Below are 17,724 nucleotides of genomic sequence, written 5' to 3'. Positions count from 1 at the left end.
TGCTGCTGGAGACTCAGCATGGTGACTAGGAGACTGGCTGATGGTGTTAAAATCATGGAAGAGATGAGAAGCCATGTAGAAGCCAGACAGGTGACAATCTCTTTGTAGACTGGTTTATCCTGGGCCCCAGAACTAGAAGGAAGGTTCATTGGTTTGGCTGCAGGCATTTTCTGTTCGAAGGTTGGAAGGGATCTCAGGGGTTATTTAGTCCATTCTTACACTAGTGTTATTTCCCTGCTGCCACCTTTCTTAAATTAGAAGATCTTGGAACAGGGATCAGTACCAGCAAAACTGGTCTGATAAAAAGAACAAAGCATGTGGTAGGTGCTAATTTGACTTGAGAGAGCCCAAGGACGAAGAAGGGGGATGTACAAGACAGCCCATAAAGCTGTTTGTGAAGTTATCTGTGTTCATGCCACTCTTATTTTGCCATGTGAAAATAAGAAATATAAGTGTGTGTGGTGTTTGTCTTTTTTTTTTTTTCAAATCCTAAGATCTCAGAGCACTGTTACACAAATCTTTGGAGTTATGGGAGTATTATTGTTATCTCTTCTTTACAAACAAGAAAAACCGAGAGCACTGGGCTTGGTTCAGATGGCTGCATCAGTGTCTCTGCCTCGTTCTTGTCTGATCCGAGGCATCGTGCTGCTCAGCCCTGCTGGGGCAGCTGCGTTGCTCTGCGTGGAGAAAACAAGGCACCTCTGACTCCTGGAGAACAGATGGTTTAAGGGGGCTGCTGAGAAGGGGATGACTAAGGACTGGGAACAGGTGGTGGAAGGGCTTGAATGGAGGTGAAACCATCTTGTTTGTGATCAAGGGAGCTAAGCGGGGCTGAAGTTGTGGGAAGTGAAGTGGGGTTTACCTGAGCATTAGCTCTGAAAACATCCTCTCCTGGGAGCTTTTATGTCCCAAATCGGAGATCCTCAGCATTGTGTTGCCGGGCTCTGAGGGTATATAGTGGGTTAGCTGATGTTTGTATGTTGCCTGGAAGGAAGTTGGAGGCAGTCATGGACCTGAACTCAGCTGTGTTGGGCTGACCTTGCCCCTCCTAGCAAACTGAAATTTCAGCATGGGTAAAAGAGCAGGGAAGGTGCATCATTGTATTGCCTGTGGTAAGGATAAGTACCTATTAAGCCTGGTACTTGTGCTTATAGTTATTGCCTTGACAAACCCAGGCAAGGGCCAGGCAGCACATGCTGCAACTGTCTTTTCCTTGCAATGTCATGTACTGAAAATGCAAATCTAGATCCTGAAAGCCACAGGATTTAGTTTGGCTCCAAGTATAACTTTGAGGAACAACTTAGTATCTTCATATCTCAACCTTCCTCAGCCAGTTAGATATTAATGCTTACACCCCCAAGATATGATGAGGGAATTCCTTTGATAATGCATCCTTTGCTTTGTTGTGAAGCTTCTCCAGAAAAATACCTTCAGAGACCAACAGCAGCATTTAACAACTGTCTAGAAGTGAAAGATCCTATAGGGATGCAGACAGATGTGGATACTTGGCCTGTTCCAAGTACTGCAGGAGAACTGTTTGGTCCACAGTCTTTGTGCTTTTAAGTTACTCAGGCTTCTGCTGTAGTAGTTCCTGCTTTGTGGGCTTGAGTGCCATGAAGAGAACTGAGTTTAAACCTTCTGAAAATAATATGTTAAAAAGTTATGTATAGATTGAGAATGCCTGCTATCATGGATAATGCTGAGCATCAATGCAGTACTGTAGTGGCAGATTTAAATTTAAACAAAGTGCACTCACTAGCTTGCTCTACTCTGGCCACAAAAGGGGTCCTTAAATATTCTTTTTTTTCTTGTGGCTTTAAATACACTTACATGCCCAGAGTGGTGGCAGAGAGAGTAATTGGCAGTCATGGATCCTTAATTGTTGAATGATAAATACATCTGTGAGCTGACAAAATGCTGTTGGTTATTTGCAGGTTGAGTACATACGTATTGCCTGGGAGCTGAATTATTTAGGGTTGCAGAGGATGGTGCAAGAGCCAGGAGTAGGATTCTGCTGTTTAGAGAAATAAATCGTGGTCAGGTAATAGTTCTTCAAATGGCAACAAGCCTTTAGTCTTCAGTGAAGAAAATTTGTTTTCATCTCAGGTTAATTGGGGAAGGAAGAAAATATAGAGCACTGAGGGAAATGGCCAATGTGCTACAGTAGACCACAAGATAAAATAATTTAACAGAAGAGAAATCCGTACACATCTTGGAAAACACTTGTGGGGAGGAACAGTAGAAGGAGATACATAATTAAAATGTAATATAAAATGGATGGCTGTACGGAAAAAAGCATGAATCTCAATGTTTGTGGATGCAGCAGCAGTGTCTGTATTTGTCCTCTGACTAATGCTACAGGGATTGGCTCAAATAAATGCAATTCTAGTATCTTTTCTAGTTCCTGCAGCAGTTAGATGTTCTCTGCAGATCTCACTATCTGACTTAATATTATCTCGCTATCTGACATTATTCAGCTTAACTCTTTAGAGATGATCTTGTACCTCTGGTAGCTGCCCGCTAGCCTTCTATTTACAAGAAAGAGAGATCCTTATGGCATTGTCTCAGATCCTGTCAGCATTTACCCAGGGAAGGGAAACCCGTGCATCCAGTTGGGAAGCTGATGCTTAGTTGGGGATTGCCTGGACCTACTGGTGTGTGAAAACGACAGATTGTCTTGTCATTGCTGGAATTCATCACCTGACAGATCAGGAGGATGCTGCCTTTGCTAGCGTGGACTCTTCCTTGTTACTGTGATAAACCTCGTGTTGAAAATCTTAGAGTGTCCTGAACTTCAATTAGTCCTCACTGTACTTCAAGGTAGGTAAGTGTTGTGGAGTTTTTGTGTGTTTGCTCTATAAACAGTGTGCTGTGATGCAGGGCTCTAAAGGGTCTGCAAAACCGGTGGGGGAAAGAAGTCAGAAGTTCCCAAAAACATTCCCCTGTGCTAAAGTGGTCAGCTGATATTGTTTTTCAAAATTCCACATGCTTACAACTTTTCACACAGTTGAAGAACAAGGCAAAACAAAGATAAACTTCTGTTTTTAAAGGCTACTGATTGTTTTCAGAAGCCATAGTTCAATATGTAGCTGGGGATGCCAAGTCAAGTCCTTGAACCTGACTTCTCCAGATGCTCTGAGCAGGCAGAACTCTGCTTGACTTAAATAGAAGGTGTGGGGGTCTGTCTGAGGCAGCTTCTGAAAATATTATTCTAAGGCAGGAAGCTAATCCCCTTCCTGATCTGGTGAATGACTGAATGTCTCTGTTTTGTAGTTCAAGTTTGAGCCTGTCTGTACGAGTAAAAATTCTGAGCGTGGATTTCTTAGCATCTTTAAAATGAACCTTTTCTAGGAGAAATGGAAGAAGTTGACAGCGTGAGTTAATCAAGGAAGCAGTTCTTGCTGTTTTCTAGCTACTGGGGTGAAACTTATTATGATGCCTTGAGCAGTGAATTTATTAGACAAGAGCAAACCCATGTGTGCTCCACCCCTGTGAGCCAATGCTCAGCCACTTGTTTCAGGCAGAGAATTTTGAGTGGTAAAACCAGAACATTTACTGAAGAGGGTGGCAGGCAGTCACCTAGAAGCATATGGTGTTCAGCCTATATGCCCAATGTAAAATTGGTTTTGAGGTGGCATCTGTGAAAGTAAATGTACTGGTAATATGCAGGGTAAACCTACTTCCTTGATATGCCACCCCCAAAACTTTGGGTGTAATACTTTCCTTCCTGGACTCACGGATCTGTAACCATATGAGTCAGAGCACTGCTAGTTGGGAGGAGAGCTAAAACTAAATCTGGTCCAAACCCAAATCTAGTCATGCGTGGTGGGAAGATAACTCATAGTGGGACAGTTTCTCACTCCAGTTGAAATTTTCTCTTCCTGATCTCAGACCTGGTTTTGCACATCCTGACAGAGTGAAAGCTCAAGGTAAAGGAGTATTGTCTCTAATAACAGGCAGATGGGCATGTTCATCTTTGAGAGAGTTCTGCTATCTCTGAAACTAAATTCTTGTGTGACTAATTTTTTTTATACTGCTTTCTTCCATCTGTAGAAAGGAGAGGCTGTTGGTTTCTGTCATGTAGGTGTATATCATTAATGGACACTTGCAATAAATAGTACTAGAAAAGGTTAACCATAAAGTAGGAAAATACTTTTTCCTAATAATGAATTAAGACTCTGCAAGGGTGGTAGAGCGATGTCTGCCAAGAACTTGAACTGCTCCTGCAGCCTCGTCTGCCCAATGTTGCCGATTAATTAGGTTTGCTCTGCAGAGAGCTGGGACTGTTGCAGCCGCCTTTGGCTGCTGGTGTAGATCAGATACTAGATTTGAGGAGTCAGGGAATTCTTAGAAAGCATTGGGAGATGAGACTGCAGCAGATGAGCAGGTAGCAGTTAAGTTTTTTAGCACAGCCATTTGGAGCAGGGATGGGGAATGCAGCCCCATGGAGGAATGAGCCCAGGGTTTTGTCCCTGGTGACTTTAAACCCTCAGCAGGGCCGGTTGGGCCTGGCGGTGGCCAGACTGCGGGCAGGACTGGTTCTGAAAAGCTGCAAAATGCTGTTTCTCTTTACTTACATTTATCTGTGATCCTTCTAAAGCATGCATCGTGCTTATTATTTTTGAGTGACTTGGAGTTTAGTCATGAGAATTGGGAGTCTTGCTCAGGACTAAGTACTATAAATATCAGTGTGGCTATGAAGAGAGACAACATTTCAGTGTTTACTGTGGAGCAGGCAAGAGTATGCATCAAAGCATTGTGACTGGCAGCTGAGAGCACAACCCAATGTTAGATATTTAAACAATTATTCCAGGTGACTCATTGCTATTTTGCACTGATGTCCAGCTTTTTTGTTTTCAAATTCCTATTAATGAATACTTTAGCAGTTAAATGTAAAGCAGCTCAGTTTTCTTAAGCTCTCTTATATAGATGAGCAGACAGGACAATTAAGTTGTTGACAGTTGCCTCCCTGCGTGACCTTCAGGCTTGTCACAGCTCCTAGGCTGGTGCTGACTGTAATATCATAGATAACTGCTTTTCTTTCCTTCAAAACACAGTACAGGAAGAACGAGCCCCAAGTCTGAAATCTAACAGTGTCTCTGATTGTTCTCTGCCATGTTAGATGCTTTCAAAGCTTTGGCAGACCCAGCCATGACCAAATGGAAGTGAGATGGTGTTTCAGTCCCTGGTAAGTAGCTTCTTGCCATCCAGCATAATGTGCTTTTGGAAGCAGATGTTATGCAAGCTCCTCAAGCTGCGTCTTGCTGACTGGAAGCAAACTTGCCAACTTCTACCACTTCTCTGCAAGTCTTGTGACTTGTGTGGCTTTTCTTAGAGCCCTGGACACAGCAATTAAGTTAACAGAGCAGTGTAGCTTTAGGATCAGAAACATCCATTTCTAACATGGATATTTGTGGGTATTTTTTCTTTAAAAGATGCTTTTTCCCTGAGTGCTCCTTGAGACAAGTATGAAGAATCTTAAAACTTCTGTAAGACCTGCCTTGTCAACCTTCCTCTTCCTAAAAATCAGGGTTTAGTCCTAAAACTAAAGCTCTGCTAAAATACTTGTACTACAGTCACAATGAACAATAAATTATACAAAATGAGGCTTGGAATAAACCCAGTTCCTCACTTGTGACTGAAATGGGAATTGAACTTGAGTCTCTGGGGGTGAAAATACTATTTTAATAATTTATTGCCTCAACAGTCCCCTTTAACACTCCCTTTCCTGTTTCTTATGGCTTTAGGTTGCATTCTTGCAGCTGTGTTGAGGGGTGAAGAGTTAACGCTGCCATAACAAACATGAGAACTGCTGGGATCCTGTCTTACTATGTTAGAACTCTCATTTTGTGGTGGTGAAAGAGTCTTGTAAGAGTGGCCAGTGTAGTGTATGAGATGCCTGGGAGAGGATATGGCAGATATTAAACTGATACTGATGTGGATTTTGGCAGAAGAGCCAGGCAGTGTTGCTGTGATGCTCTATAAAAGCTGAGCATAAACTGCAGTGATATTCCAGAGTAGTTTTTCAGCTGCATTTAGACCTTTTCTGAAAGCATCAATAGGCAGAAATCTACAAAGATGCCGAATAGTTGGTTCTCAACATCTGCAAGTGTTTTTACGGCAGAGCAAACTTACCCTGGAGAGCACTTGGAAAAACTATTATTTTGCCTTTTTTTTGAGAATGAAGATCCAGGAACGGGGGAGGCTGTGCTAAATTTATTAGAACAAGGAAAGAGATACCTAAAGGCAAAAATCTTGACGTCTTTGTCTAGTTCCTCCTCTTTGCCTTCCTTCCACTCTTGCATGTGTAAAGGCAGAGTAAGTTATATAGGATCTGGCTCAGGGCTCTGACAGCAAATCAACAGGCTGTTTCAGCTCAGAGAGCTCTTCCTCATCTGTGTAACTATAAACCTCTATGAACAGGGGCTTGTAATGAAAATAACTGTCCATTTGCCACCTGCCTGCCAGCACAGGAGTAATTCTCTGTCAGCAGGGGAATACACCTGATGACCTGTTAGTTGAGAATTAAGCCAGTAGAAAGCAAAACTCTAACCCTCACAGGTTTTGTGCTGATATTTAGCTCCACTGGCTTGCTTATGGTTTACTCTGAACTTATACTGCTCTGGGTCGGGATGGGGCCCCTTGATTCTAATATACAGATTAGGTTTTCTCTTTCTGGTTGCTGTGATCTCTTGTGTAATCTCTGGCTATTTCTTAAGCTGATTGTGCTTTTACTTTTAATAGAAGCTCCTCTATGAATAGCTGGGAATTGCTTGAGCATGGTAGTGGCCTTGAGAGGAGATCTGTCGCAGTGGGGCTGTAACTGGAGGGAGGTAAGGAGGAGATTGGTACACACTGATATGCAGAGAATACGCTGGGGACTGGCGTGTGACATGTGTCACACTGCGGAGCTGATGCTGCGGCTCCAGTGCTGGAACTCGGGTCACCTCCTCTCCATCGATGCAGGTCTCAGCAGAGACCCCAGCAATATAATTCTTCCCTCGGGGCTCTGCTATTTTGATTTGATGTTCCAGTTCCTGGGCATTACAGGATGTGTTTGTTATGCCAGGCCTGCAGACTACCCCGCACCCCAAACTCATCTTAGAGCAAGAGGTCCATTTCCTGAATGAATTTGTATAGACTATTGAAAGAATGCCGTTTAAAGAATACTTACTGCAAAACAATAAGCGAGGCGCTGCATTAGCGCTTGATATTTTGCCATCTTCTGTTTGGACAAAGTTCAAGTCACACTGGACACCTGGACAGGCAAAAGCAAATGTTACTAGAAATTGGTGTATTGGTTTGAAGGGATGAGGAGAAAACACCAGGGAAAGAAGTTTAGATAAACCCTTGTGGAAAACAGGGAAAGGAATGGGAGACTGGAAGACTCTGGTCTGTTTGTCCAGATCACTACACCACAAGTTTGCTATGGATTCAAAGTGCCCATTAATAGGCAACACCAATTTTGACCCTCCTCTGCTGCTTGAATTTAAGCCCTGAAAGTTTTCCATAAAGACTTGGACTCCTTTGGAAATTCTGTGGATCTGTATATAAACCTGCTTTTTTTTGTCACCTCCTATGGTCACTGCCCAAACTTGACCAGAGAAACTCTGGGACATGAGAATTTCTGCCCCACTGGTTGATCAAAAGGACTCTGGCAAACACATTGGAACCAGCCGGGAGGTCAAAAGCTCATTTCTTCTGGGACTATTGATCCAACTTTCATTCTGGTATATAGCCTGAAATCGAACTGTCTTGTGAGGTTTTTGAAGTGGAGTTTAATGTCTGACTTTGAGCTAGAGGTGTTAGCAGTCAGTATGCTGGTTTTTCTTCAAGGGCTCAAACAGCAGTGCCTCTGCACCGTGTTTCCAGCCAGCGTGATGCTAATTATACCTAAAACTGCAGAGGTGCATAGCAAGGAGCTTGGCACTGTTCCTGCATACTTCTCCAGGCAGAGTGGAGATAAAAATTGGCATCTGAAGTTTCCTCTGCAGGACGACTCTGCACCTCAGACAGCTTGCTCAGGATGCCCAAGTGCAGCATAACTCTGTTACAGCACAGACAGGACTCTGTCCTGCCTGTTGGAAGGGAAGCAGCCAACCTCCCCGTCCATGACACACTTTGCCTCTTAACGCTGACCCAAGATAAATTATCAGGGTACATGCGTTCAATTTTATAAACCCACCACCCCATCTCTGGCCACCAATAGTACATCATGGCTTGAGGTATGGCCTCCTTTCCTCCTGCAGCTTCTGTTGGGGTTTGTATTAGTGGGCTCAAAGTGACTTTGCCTTTTCCAATGAACTGTCTGTACTCTTCATGGCATTCAGGCTCTGGGAGGCTGTCTCTCTTTCTAGCACACAGCACTGGCTGGGAGTGGAAGAAGTGTCATACTGCAGTGATGAAATGTGCCTTGAGCTATGTTTGTTCTTCTCTTGGGTCTTGCAACAAATACCAGGACTCCAGAGGTGGTGGAGTTTTCACAGGATATCTAAGATTATACTTACCACGAGTGGTTGGTATCTGTGAATCCGCCATTGTTTCTGGCTTCCTTCTCTGAAGATCAAAAAAAGGGGATAAACCCCTTTTTATCCAGAGTCTCCATGTGATGAATAGCTTGAATATTAGTTACTGCTGTACAGTCTAGTGGTGTTCCAGAACACGGAGCCTTTACTGCTGGACCACGTTTAGTCTAGACTCAGCCACAGCCTGACTCCAGAGAGCTAGGACAGATTAAGACACTGGTGGTAAGAAATAGCAAGGTCAGCATGTTGCTCATCAGTCTGAGCATACGTTAGTCCTGGGGTGTTATTGTGGCTGTGCTTTCCCATCAGTCATTCCTGGCCCAGAGTTTTGGTGTACAGCTTGTCCTTTTGTTTTCTCCCAGCTCAAGTTGCAGGTGCTCTCCAGGTCACGTTTTTCAGGGCTGCAACCCTTCTGTTATGGCAAAGCCAGGATTTGTCAGTAGATTTGTTTGTGCCAAAGCAGGGCAGTGTTACTGCAGTATTTTGACAGATTGGTGCGGCTGGAGAAGGAGACAAGCGAGGATGCTGGGTCATGGGTTTATTTTATGGCCATAAAAATCTGTGTTTTTTCACTACTGCCATCGTGACTGGACTAATTTGATGCTCTAGGGTGGTGTTGCCTGGAGTTGTCCCCCTTGGAGACTGTCTGGAGGTTGCAGGGAGGTTCTGAAGATAAAATTTACAGGACTTTTTTTTTTTTGCCGGGTATAAATGCTTTGGAGGGAGCAAGAGGCCAACTTACTTTCATGTTGTGATGGTGAAAATTCAGCAAAGCAGACAGATCTGGTTTACAGCTTCTGGGGTGGAGAATACATCATACTAGTGCAATATTCCTTATACCTGTGGCTCTGGAGGCCTCTGGACAGAGCCAGTGCTGGGGTTGCTTTTCCCCTGAATCCTGGTGTTGCTACCCAGATCTGGTGTTATGTTTGTTTTTTTAAAATGAGTGAAACAAGCCTTGTTTTCTGTGTCCTGGGATTGTAATTCTTGAAATCAAAACTGCATTTTCCACAAATATATAATCCTTCCTGCCACATCCATTCAGGATAACATCAGGCTGCTTATTCCCTTATTCCTGATATTGTCATGTAGAATCAGTGCTGTGTTATTCTTTACCTTGAATATCCCAAGGCAGCAAGCAAGATCCAGGACTTCGTTTTCTATTACCCGAAAGATCCCAGAGGAAGCTGCACAGCAGCCGTGCTGCAATTTTCTCCTCTCTCAGGACTCTTCCCCAGTGCTGCAGCCTAGAGCCAATGCGGCATTTGCTATAATGGGCAGTGACTTTTTGAGATCAGGCAATGCACTGTAGGCTGTACCACTCTCTAAATAATCCTCCACAGTAAAACGCAGAGTCTGAGCAAGAAAACACCTTTACAGATTTTTACCTGCAAAAATACAGAGGGAATCTGCTCCCAAGTGCACTAGAGGTGTTGGAGTCCCCCGTTTTCCTTTTCCTTCTGTGTTGTACTTACTCACGTATTCTGGGCTAATCCATCTGCAGGAAGATAGCAGGGAGAGATCTGGCAGATAAGTCAACCCGCAAAATGGAGGAGGGGAAGGATATTCCTGATTAATTTTCTCACAGCAGAAATGAACCAAAGCAAATGACACTTTGGGTGAGATGGTGGGGGTTCTATGCCAGGAATACCTCTTGTTTCTCCTGCAAACTCTTGACCTACAGCTGTGGACACTTGCTAAAAATCTCAGGCTCAGCAGCTTGGGGCTGCTGCACAGCAATGAGGGATGCAGGAGCTGTGCAGGCATCAAACTGATTTGTTTCTATGGAAACAAGTAGATTTCACCATGTTGTAGGGAGGCAGAAGGGGAATTATCCCCTTGGGCCTGGTTCTGGCTCTGGGATTGGATTGTTAGCTGCACTGCGATTGTAGAGCTGCAGCCCATGAAGGGATTATCTGTCTGGTCGGTGATCACAACCAGGGAGGGAAGCACATGGGTCCGGTCTGCTCCCATTGCAGGTTTGCTCAGCAGGGATGACACACGGCATGTCGTGTGCTGGGGTTCCCGGGGTCACAGCCCTTCGTGCTGCTTAAAGGCAAAGAATTTAACCTCAGTCACTGAGCCAGGAAGGAGGCTGCCTTAAATACAGGCACCTGTGGCTGTGTGTCCCACCAGGCTTTTCAATTAGGATGGCCAAGGTGATGAGCTGTGCTCACACTGTAGCACACCTTCTAAGCAAGAGCTGAGAGCTGTTGGTGGTGGTTGCAAGGACTGGGGGAAGCTGAGATCTTTCAGACAGGCTTCAGGTGTTACTTGCTGATGAAATTACTGTATGTCCTGTATATTCGGTGTACTGCTTCCAGAATGTCATAGCACCTGAAGCCCTATGACTGAGGGTGATGATTTTGAAACCTTTTTTCTAAAATTAAGCTCATGAAACCAAAGAAGGAATCAAAGCATCAATATAAACCTCAATCAACAGGTTCAAATAAGAACAGTACTTACTAAACCCCATATATTCCTAGAGGTCTGTAGTATTGAGTCTGAGTGGACCCCCTGTGCAAGATCCTAGTGCTGATCCCTCAAACAGGGCTGACCAACACCTCTATTGCAGACTCTTGTGTCTTAAAGGTAATTGCCTGTTCAGGCCCCAGCAGTGACTCAGAGGGAAAGCTTCGATTTCTAGATAGTAAGAAAGCAGACCATGGAAAACTGTCAAAAATGGTAATGCCTGTGTGGTTTGAACCTCTTCCCAAGGTATTCCCTTGTCTGTTTTCTTTCTCTCTTACAAATGCAGCACAGGAGCTGTGTAACCTTCTCTAATGGAGAGAAATTCCTTTTGCTCAGTATCTGTCTCCTCCCTGTACATGGAGATTTTAGTACATGTTATGTAAACTGAGCTGGGGATGGGTTGTAGCTCTATCAGAAATTCTTGCTTTATGCTTTGTAACGCAGCCAGTGAGTTGATCGGCTGTGGTAACCCTTGGTTATGGGTTTGCAGGGCTGCATCAGAAGAATGTAGCAGGATCTCCGCATTACTTTTAGGTCATCTAAAAATACATATAGTGCACCTTGAAAGTCAGTCTGGATGCTGCTGTAAGGTCTGTGAAGCATAAAGCTAGGATATTCTGGCTTCCTTGGAATTACTGTAGACATGCAGCAGCAGAAATCCCTGGGGCAAACTCTTGGCTGTGCCAGTTCACCCTGTGGGCTGGCAGGCCACCAGGCCATTGAATAAAAGTGTAATACCTAAAGTGTAAGAATGCCTCTGACCTCCTTGGATGTCTCTCACTCTGTGGAAGCAGTACAGCCATGAAGCTCTGTTGTTCTGCGTTAGATTAACTTGTGCACAGAGGCTCCAGTGCAGCCATGAGTTGGCACAAAGCATCCAGCTGTCTTCCAGGTTTTGATACACCCTGGAGCTAGTGGAGTGGGACACAAAAAAATCAGACGGAAGGATTCAAATCAAAATAAACAATAGGAAAATTTATAATCTGCTGCTTCCAGAGTGCAGGAGAAGGGCTGAGTGAGATACAAAGAGGGGAAATGTGGAAAGAGTGAAAGGCACTGGCTGCAGTGACTCCTGGGGACCAGTCTGTGCAGTCAGAGATAAGCCAGAAAAGCAGAATTTAGTGCCCTGTGGGAGGGGTAGGGAAGAGAGCTGTTTCCAAGCAAGCATTCATGTAAAAATTGCTATGCACTTTTTGCTTTAGCAGTGTTTATAAAGGTTCTGCAGGCTGAAGTCTGAACATGGCCACTGCAGCTGAATATCAGGAATGGGGAAGAACATTGAACAGGGCCTGTCCATCTCTAGTTGTCTGAGCCCCCTCAGCCCATGCTTGACTCAACAAATGTGTTCTGAGTGGGGAAATCACATCTTTGATTAACACTTTTGATGTTCAAGGCATGTGGGTCTTCCCAGAGACCCACAAGGGCACATAAATATGACTATGCATTTTTGTTAACAAAAGGCTTTATGCTGTTCTGTAGGAAAGAGAAGATTTATGCTCTACCAAAAATTACCAAGAAGGTGGCACAGGGAACAGTACTGGAGAGTGTCACCTCTTTATAATACATCAGTGGCCACGTAGTTGTGCTGTGTCCCATGATGAGAAGACAAGCCCTGTGGCTGAGATGGAAGCTCACCCAGCTGCTGCCTCTCCATGGCACATCGTTTAGTCCCAAATGTCAGTGAAACAAACCCCACCATTATGCTTGTTCATGAGGAACTGGATTTGACTTGCCAAAGTTACTGTATGTGGGCTTTCAAACGGCCAGCCGTGCAGTTCCCGTGGATCCTCTTGGAGGGGACAGTCTTCTGAAAGGTTTCCTGTCTTCTTGGCAAAGCCTGTGATGTGGGGTCAGTATGGTTTTTGAAATATGTTGCCTTTTGCAGTACATATAGGTTTCTTATGTGGCTTTATTTACTTCATACATTAACTCTGAATACACTACTTTTTTTCTTATTTTTGAATAAAATGAGAGCACAGAATGCAAAGAAGATGCAGGAGATCTCCAGAACTACACACATCTGGTCAGTTGTAAAACGGGAACAGGAAACAACAGAAAGATGGTTCTTGCAGTGAAAATCAGAATGTCAGTTCCTGGAGCAGGATGTGTTTGCGAAAATGTAATACAACCTATTTCTATGCTTTTTTTTTTCTTACAGTGAATTAGCATTGTCGCTGCCCTGTTGTGTTTGAAGACCACGGTGCCTCAGTTGCTGCATAAAACCTTAATAAAGGCCTCTCAGACAGAATACCCCTCACTTGCTGGGGACCTGAGCTGGTATCAACTGCAAAGGAATAGAAGAACTCAAGGCAGACAGATGACTAGGAGAAGGTGCAAACTTCAGAAGTTGCTTTCTAGTTCATTATCTATCCCCTCTGACTCTTGTTTGCAAATTATCCAGTAGCATGCTATAACTGGGTCCAGCTTATGCCAGCGTTTGTGCTCTGCCCTGTTCAGACAGCACCTGCGAAGTTTGTGAGACAGTCTCTGGGAGATCACCTGATGTACAGCAAACTCCCAGATGTGAGAAGAGGTCTGCTTGGCCCTTCTTGGCTACTGACCTGGAGAACTGTACTGAGGAGAAATGTCTAGGTGTTGGCAGTGCTGTTTGAGCACCAGAACCGCTTAATGAAGCAATTGTAAGTGTTCCAAGTCGGCACAATAGTGTTAACCTCCCTTTGCGCTACTGTAAATAGGAACTCAAGGTACAAGGCAGTGAGGAGCATTATCTTTCCTTTTTTGTTTCTACTGACATATTATGATGACGCTCATGAACTATTGCCTGTCTTTATTTTTCACAATTGTATTCTTAAATAATGAATCATTGTGCACAATAATATTGCCAGTATGCTGGAATATGGTGTACTTACAATAGATCTTTATTTCTATATGTATCCATTGTGTGACCAGTACTAATTACACCCCAAGGAATGACATCATTCCAAGTGCTTGTGGAATTGCTCTCTTTCACCGTGGGTCAAGACTAGGTGCTCTGTTGGGCTGTGGAGATTGGTAGATAAATAACGTGCATCCCCTGGCTTAAATTTCTGTAAGTGGAAAAAATGTGGCTACCTAGGAATGAGACTTGCCATATGATGAGTCTGTAGTACTGATGTCCAAGTTCACATGATGCAGCATGAAGGGAAGATGAAAGCTCAGGGCAGAGAAAAACAGCATAGCAGGTCAGTGGGTGCTTTTGTTTGTAATATACCTTATTTTAAATGCTCGCTGTTCTTGTTGGCCTGTCTGGCTTTTTGTGTTTGAGAAGCACTTTGGTTCAGGGAAGACAAGAGCTCATAGTCAGCAGGAAAGGAAAGTCTAAATCCATGGTGCAGCCCTTTTGTTAACCTACTGGGTGGCGGAGGAAAGAATGAATTTGTCTGTATTCTTGCACCATGTCTGTTATGGAATTGCTTATGAACGTACTTGCCTGTCACTTGAAGGATCAGCCTGGGAAGGTGCTCTCAAGGACAGTTGCTGCCTCAGGCTTCTACCAGAACAGAACTGGATGATGTGTGTTCCCAAGGCTTGAGTTTGTGTCTAAGAAGTACAAAGCTACCACCGTTTGAGGTGTTTGTAGTAGTCAGTAAGATTAATAGTAATTAGCTTTGCAGATTCTCTGTGGCTAATGTGTTGCTCGGGGGTCAGCCTGCGTTTTAAGGATTCAAGACACAAGCTGGATTAAGAAATGTTTGAAAACGGAGCTGTTGTGCTGTGAGACGAAGTGCTGTTCAGAGGGGTTTGTAAGCTGTTCGTAGGATGCAGCCTGTATGAAGATGTGAACGATGCCGATTAGTGCAATGATCAGAAGAGTTACGTCAAAGGTACCGATACCCCCAGATTGTCTTGGGATTCTTCCGATGCATTGTGCCATCCCTCAATTATTTTTTTCCTATTGCATCACTAATGCAGCTTTCAGCCCAAATCTGTACTTTTATGCAGCTCTGCATACTAAAATAGAAATAAGAGTGGAAGGGATAATGTGGTTGAGTTTGCCCTGAGGTAGCTATTTGAGAACATGTGTAAGCACTTCAGAAGTGAGCAATGCAAAAATACAACAATAAATGCCTTTTCAGGTCACTTCTCTGCCTGAACTTTTTCAGCCTGAGACCCATCAGGATTTGCATCCTTACTTTTTGTTGTCTTGGTTTAGAAGAGATCATCTATCACTGGTCGGACCAGTAATTTACCAAGCTCAATAGTATCTCTCTAGCAGTAGTTAAAAGATGTGTGAAATATGTATAAATAAGTCTTCCAATAACTGATGGTTTGGAGAATGTAGCTGATCTGAGCCTAGTTTTCCAACTCTGATAAAATACCTGGGATTGCATTGCTGGAACCGATCCCTCAATATATCGATAGGGAGTTTTGAGTGTAGTATTCCTGCTTAAAAGCATAGGAAATCAAATCTTGTCATCCCACTTCTGCATGTTACAAAGGAACAAATCATTGATTTAGGAGACTAAATTTGGCTAATGGATTTGTTGTTTTGTCTTCTCTGAGGATTTAGTGTGTTTTCCCTTGGAATATCCCAGGAGATACTTCAGTTAACACACTAAATGATATATTTTTTTAATAATGCTGGAACCCAGATGCCATGTTGGTTTTCCATCTGCCTTTGTCCTGAGGTTTTGAGTTAACAGCTATGACAAGGACAGCGGAGAAACCAGAATTTTGGCCAAAGCAGAAAGCTTCAGGAAAACATGGAGCACAGCATGAGTGGAATCTTACTTCTTAGAGAGCTCAGGCTTTTGTGAATGCAAGTGGTGCTTTTCCTATAGTAAAACAGGATTTGATGCTACAAGTTGGAGAACAATAACTAGAATACTTGCTAGAAGGGGAATCTATAGTAATAGGATACCTTTTTCTTGGGTACAGTAAGTTCAAAATAAGTCAGTGCAGCTCAGATGGATTTTTTTTTTTAATGCTAAAAACTGATTCTAGGTTAGGACTCTTTCATATTGACCACAGACATCTATAGGAATGGAGCTGAGACAGCAGAAGGCTGTTAGAATGATGCAATGACTCAAAGATTCCAGGGTGAATCCCACTGGAATGGAAAAAAACTAGAGCTGCATTATTTGAAAAACAAATGAAAGACAAACCTTGGTTAACTCTTTATACTTCTGAAGTCTGAAATAATGAGAATGGTTTACAGTCTTATTTTAACTGGTAGAGTTGTACCAGAGGTCCCATTGCTCCAGATTTAGTAATTTACAGGAGGTATTTTTATTTGAGGTGTTAGACTGTAGAATGCCTCCTTACTCTGTTCACTTGAAACTCCTCTGCAGTTTTTGATATTATCAAGTTATACTGACAGCCCCATAGATGGAGAATTACTTCTATAGCTGAGGAAAAGGAAATACAGAAAAGTAGAAGTAGTTGCATGGAATTATACAAGAAATCAGTGGCCAAACCAGGAGCTGAAATAAAACTTCAAGTCCTTGTTTGTGTTTAAAAAAAAAAGCTCATTTCTCATCTTGAATTCCTTTCTCAGCGTTCAGCTCATGCAGGACTAAGCAAGACAAAATAGAGAGCCCTGCATTTCTCATTCACCAGAATAGTTAGTCACTGCTGAATTAGCAAAATCATTCATTGCTATGGCTGTCAAGGGAGGGAAGATGGTGTTCTAGAATCCAACAATGTAAGTAGGACTTAATTTAACAAAGAAAATTATATTCATGCTGTAGGAACCATGTTTTGAAGTGATGCTTCTTCCACTGGGCAAGGAAGCAATCGATGATATTTTCAGAAATCCTCAGTGAACGGCTGAGTACTTGAAAACCAGGCTGCAAAGTAGCAAGGTCGTGGGCAGATGCAGCAAACGCGCCTCACTTTGCTCAAGGGACTTGGGTTTGGAAAAAGAAAAAGCAAAGGAGAACTTGTGGGCTGCGGCTGCTACGTCAGCGTTTGGAGAAGGATAGTGAAGGGCTTCTTGCCTTTGAAATGACTTGAAGTACACACAGATTCAGGATTCTCACGCGTATAGAAAGAAGCTGCTGCTGCTTTTGCCTTGGCAATACGTTTGTCTTGAGTAGTTAACTAGGAGAAACCCTGGGTGGAGATGAGCCTTTGGCTGCTGTGTATTCTTTCAGATGTATCATATGGTGCTTGCACGCTGGAACAACGTGGTGTCTTCACAAGCCCCAAAGTACAGGGCGTGAGTGATTTTGTTGTAGTTTGGGTAATTGCGTTCTGTCAAAAGGAGGCATGCTAGTTTTTGGGATCTACTTCAACTTATTTTCTTTCTGATGAAAGACATTTTTTTTTTCCAAAGCACAGACAGCTGTATTAAATGGACTTGTTAGCTTGGAACTTCAGCTGAAGGAGCTGTAGCTGCAGACAGGATTAGGAGATGTGCTGCAACTATGGGCTTCTTCAGAACAACAAGCTCTTTTCCTGCTTGAGAAGGAGCACTTGGATTTTTGTGCCTTAAACTTTTTTGTGCCCGTGGCTGAGCCTCGCTGTTAGAATCGGCGTACGCTTACAGAAGCGGAAAAGCTGTGCAAAGGGAAGGAAACAATCACTCACTCATCTGAAACTTCCTGCTGCATTTCAGGGACTTTCTGCCACGTGGATCTGGCATCGTAACCAGACGCCCGCTCGTCCTGCAACTGGTGAACTCCAGCACAGGTACGTGAGCCGCCTTCCCCGCGTGTCCAGCTGCGTCTCTTAGTCAAGAACGGTCTTATTTGATCAGCGGCACTGCGCAGTCTGGAAAAAAGAA

At 43.6% G+C, this 17,724-nt stretch overlaps 1 protein-coding gene across 2 annotated transcripts in view; it reads left to right on the top strand.

Moving 5' to 3' along the window:
- Positions 1 to 17,724, top strand: part of DNM1 (dynamin 1) — a 61,503-nt gene that overhangs the window by 2,980 nt on the left and 40,799 nt on the right. For both annotated transcript variants that reach the window (XM_065648442.1, XM_065648443.1), the window contains exon 2: positions 17,557 to 17,630. In XM_065648442.1, the coding sequence (XP_065504514.1) occupies positions 17,557 to 17,630 (74 nt within the window). The remainder of the gene's footprint in view (positions 1 to 17,556; positions 17,631 to 17,724) is intronic.

This window comes from Caloenas nicobarica, chromosome 19 (genome assembly GCF_036013445.1).
Source record: "Caloenas nicobarica isolate bCalNic1 chromosome 19, bCalNic1.hap1, whole genome shotgun sequence".
Classification (NCBI taxonomy): domain Eukaryota; kingdom Metazoa; phylum Chordata; class Aves; order Columbiformes; family Columbidae; genus Caloenas; species Caloenas nicobarica.
Note: the sequence above shows the minus strand (reverse complement) of the source record. Positions and strands in the feature narration are given on the sequence as shown.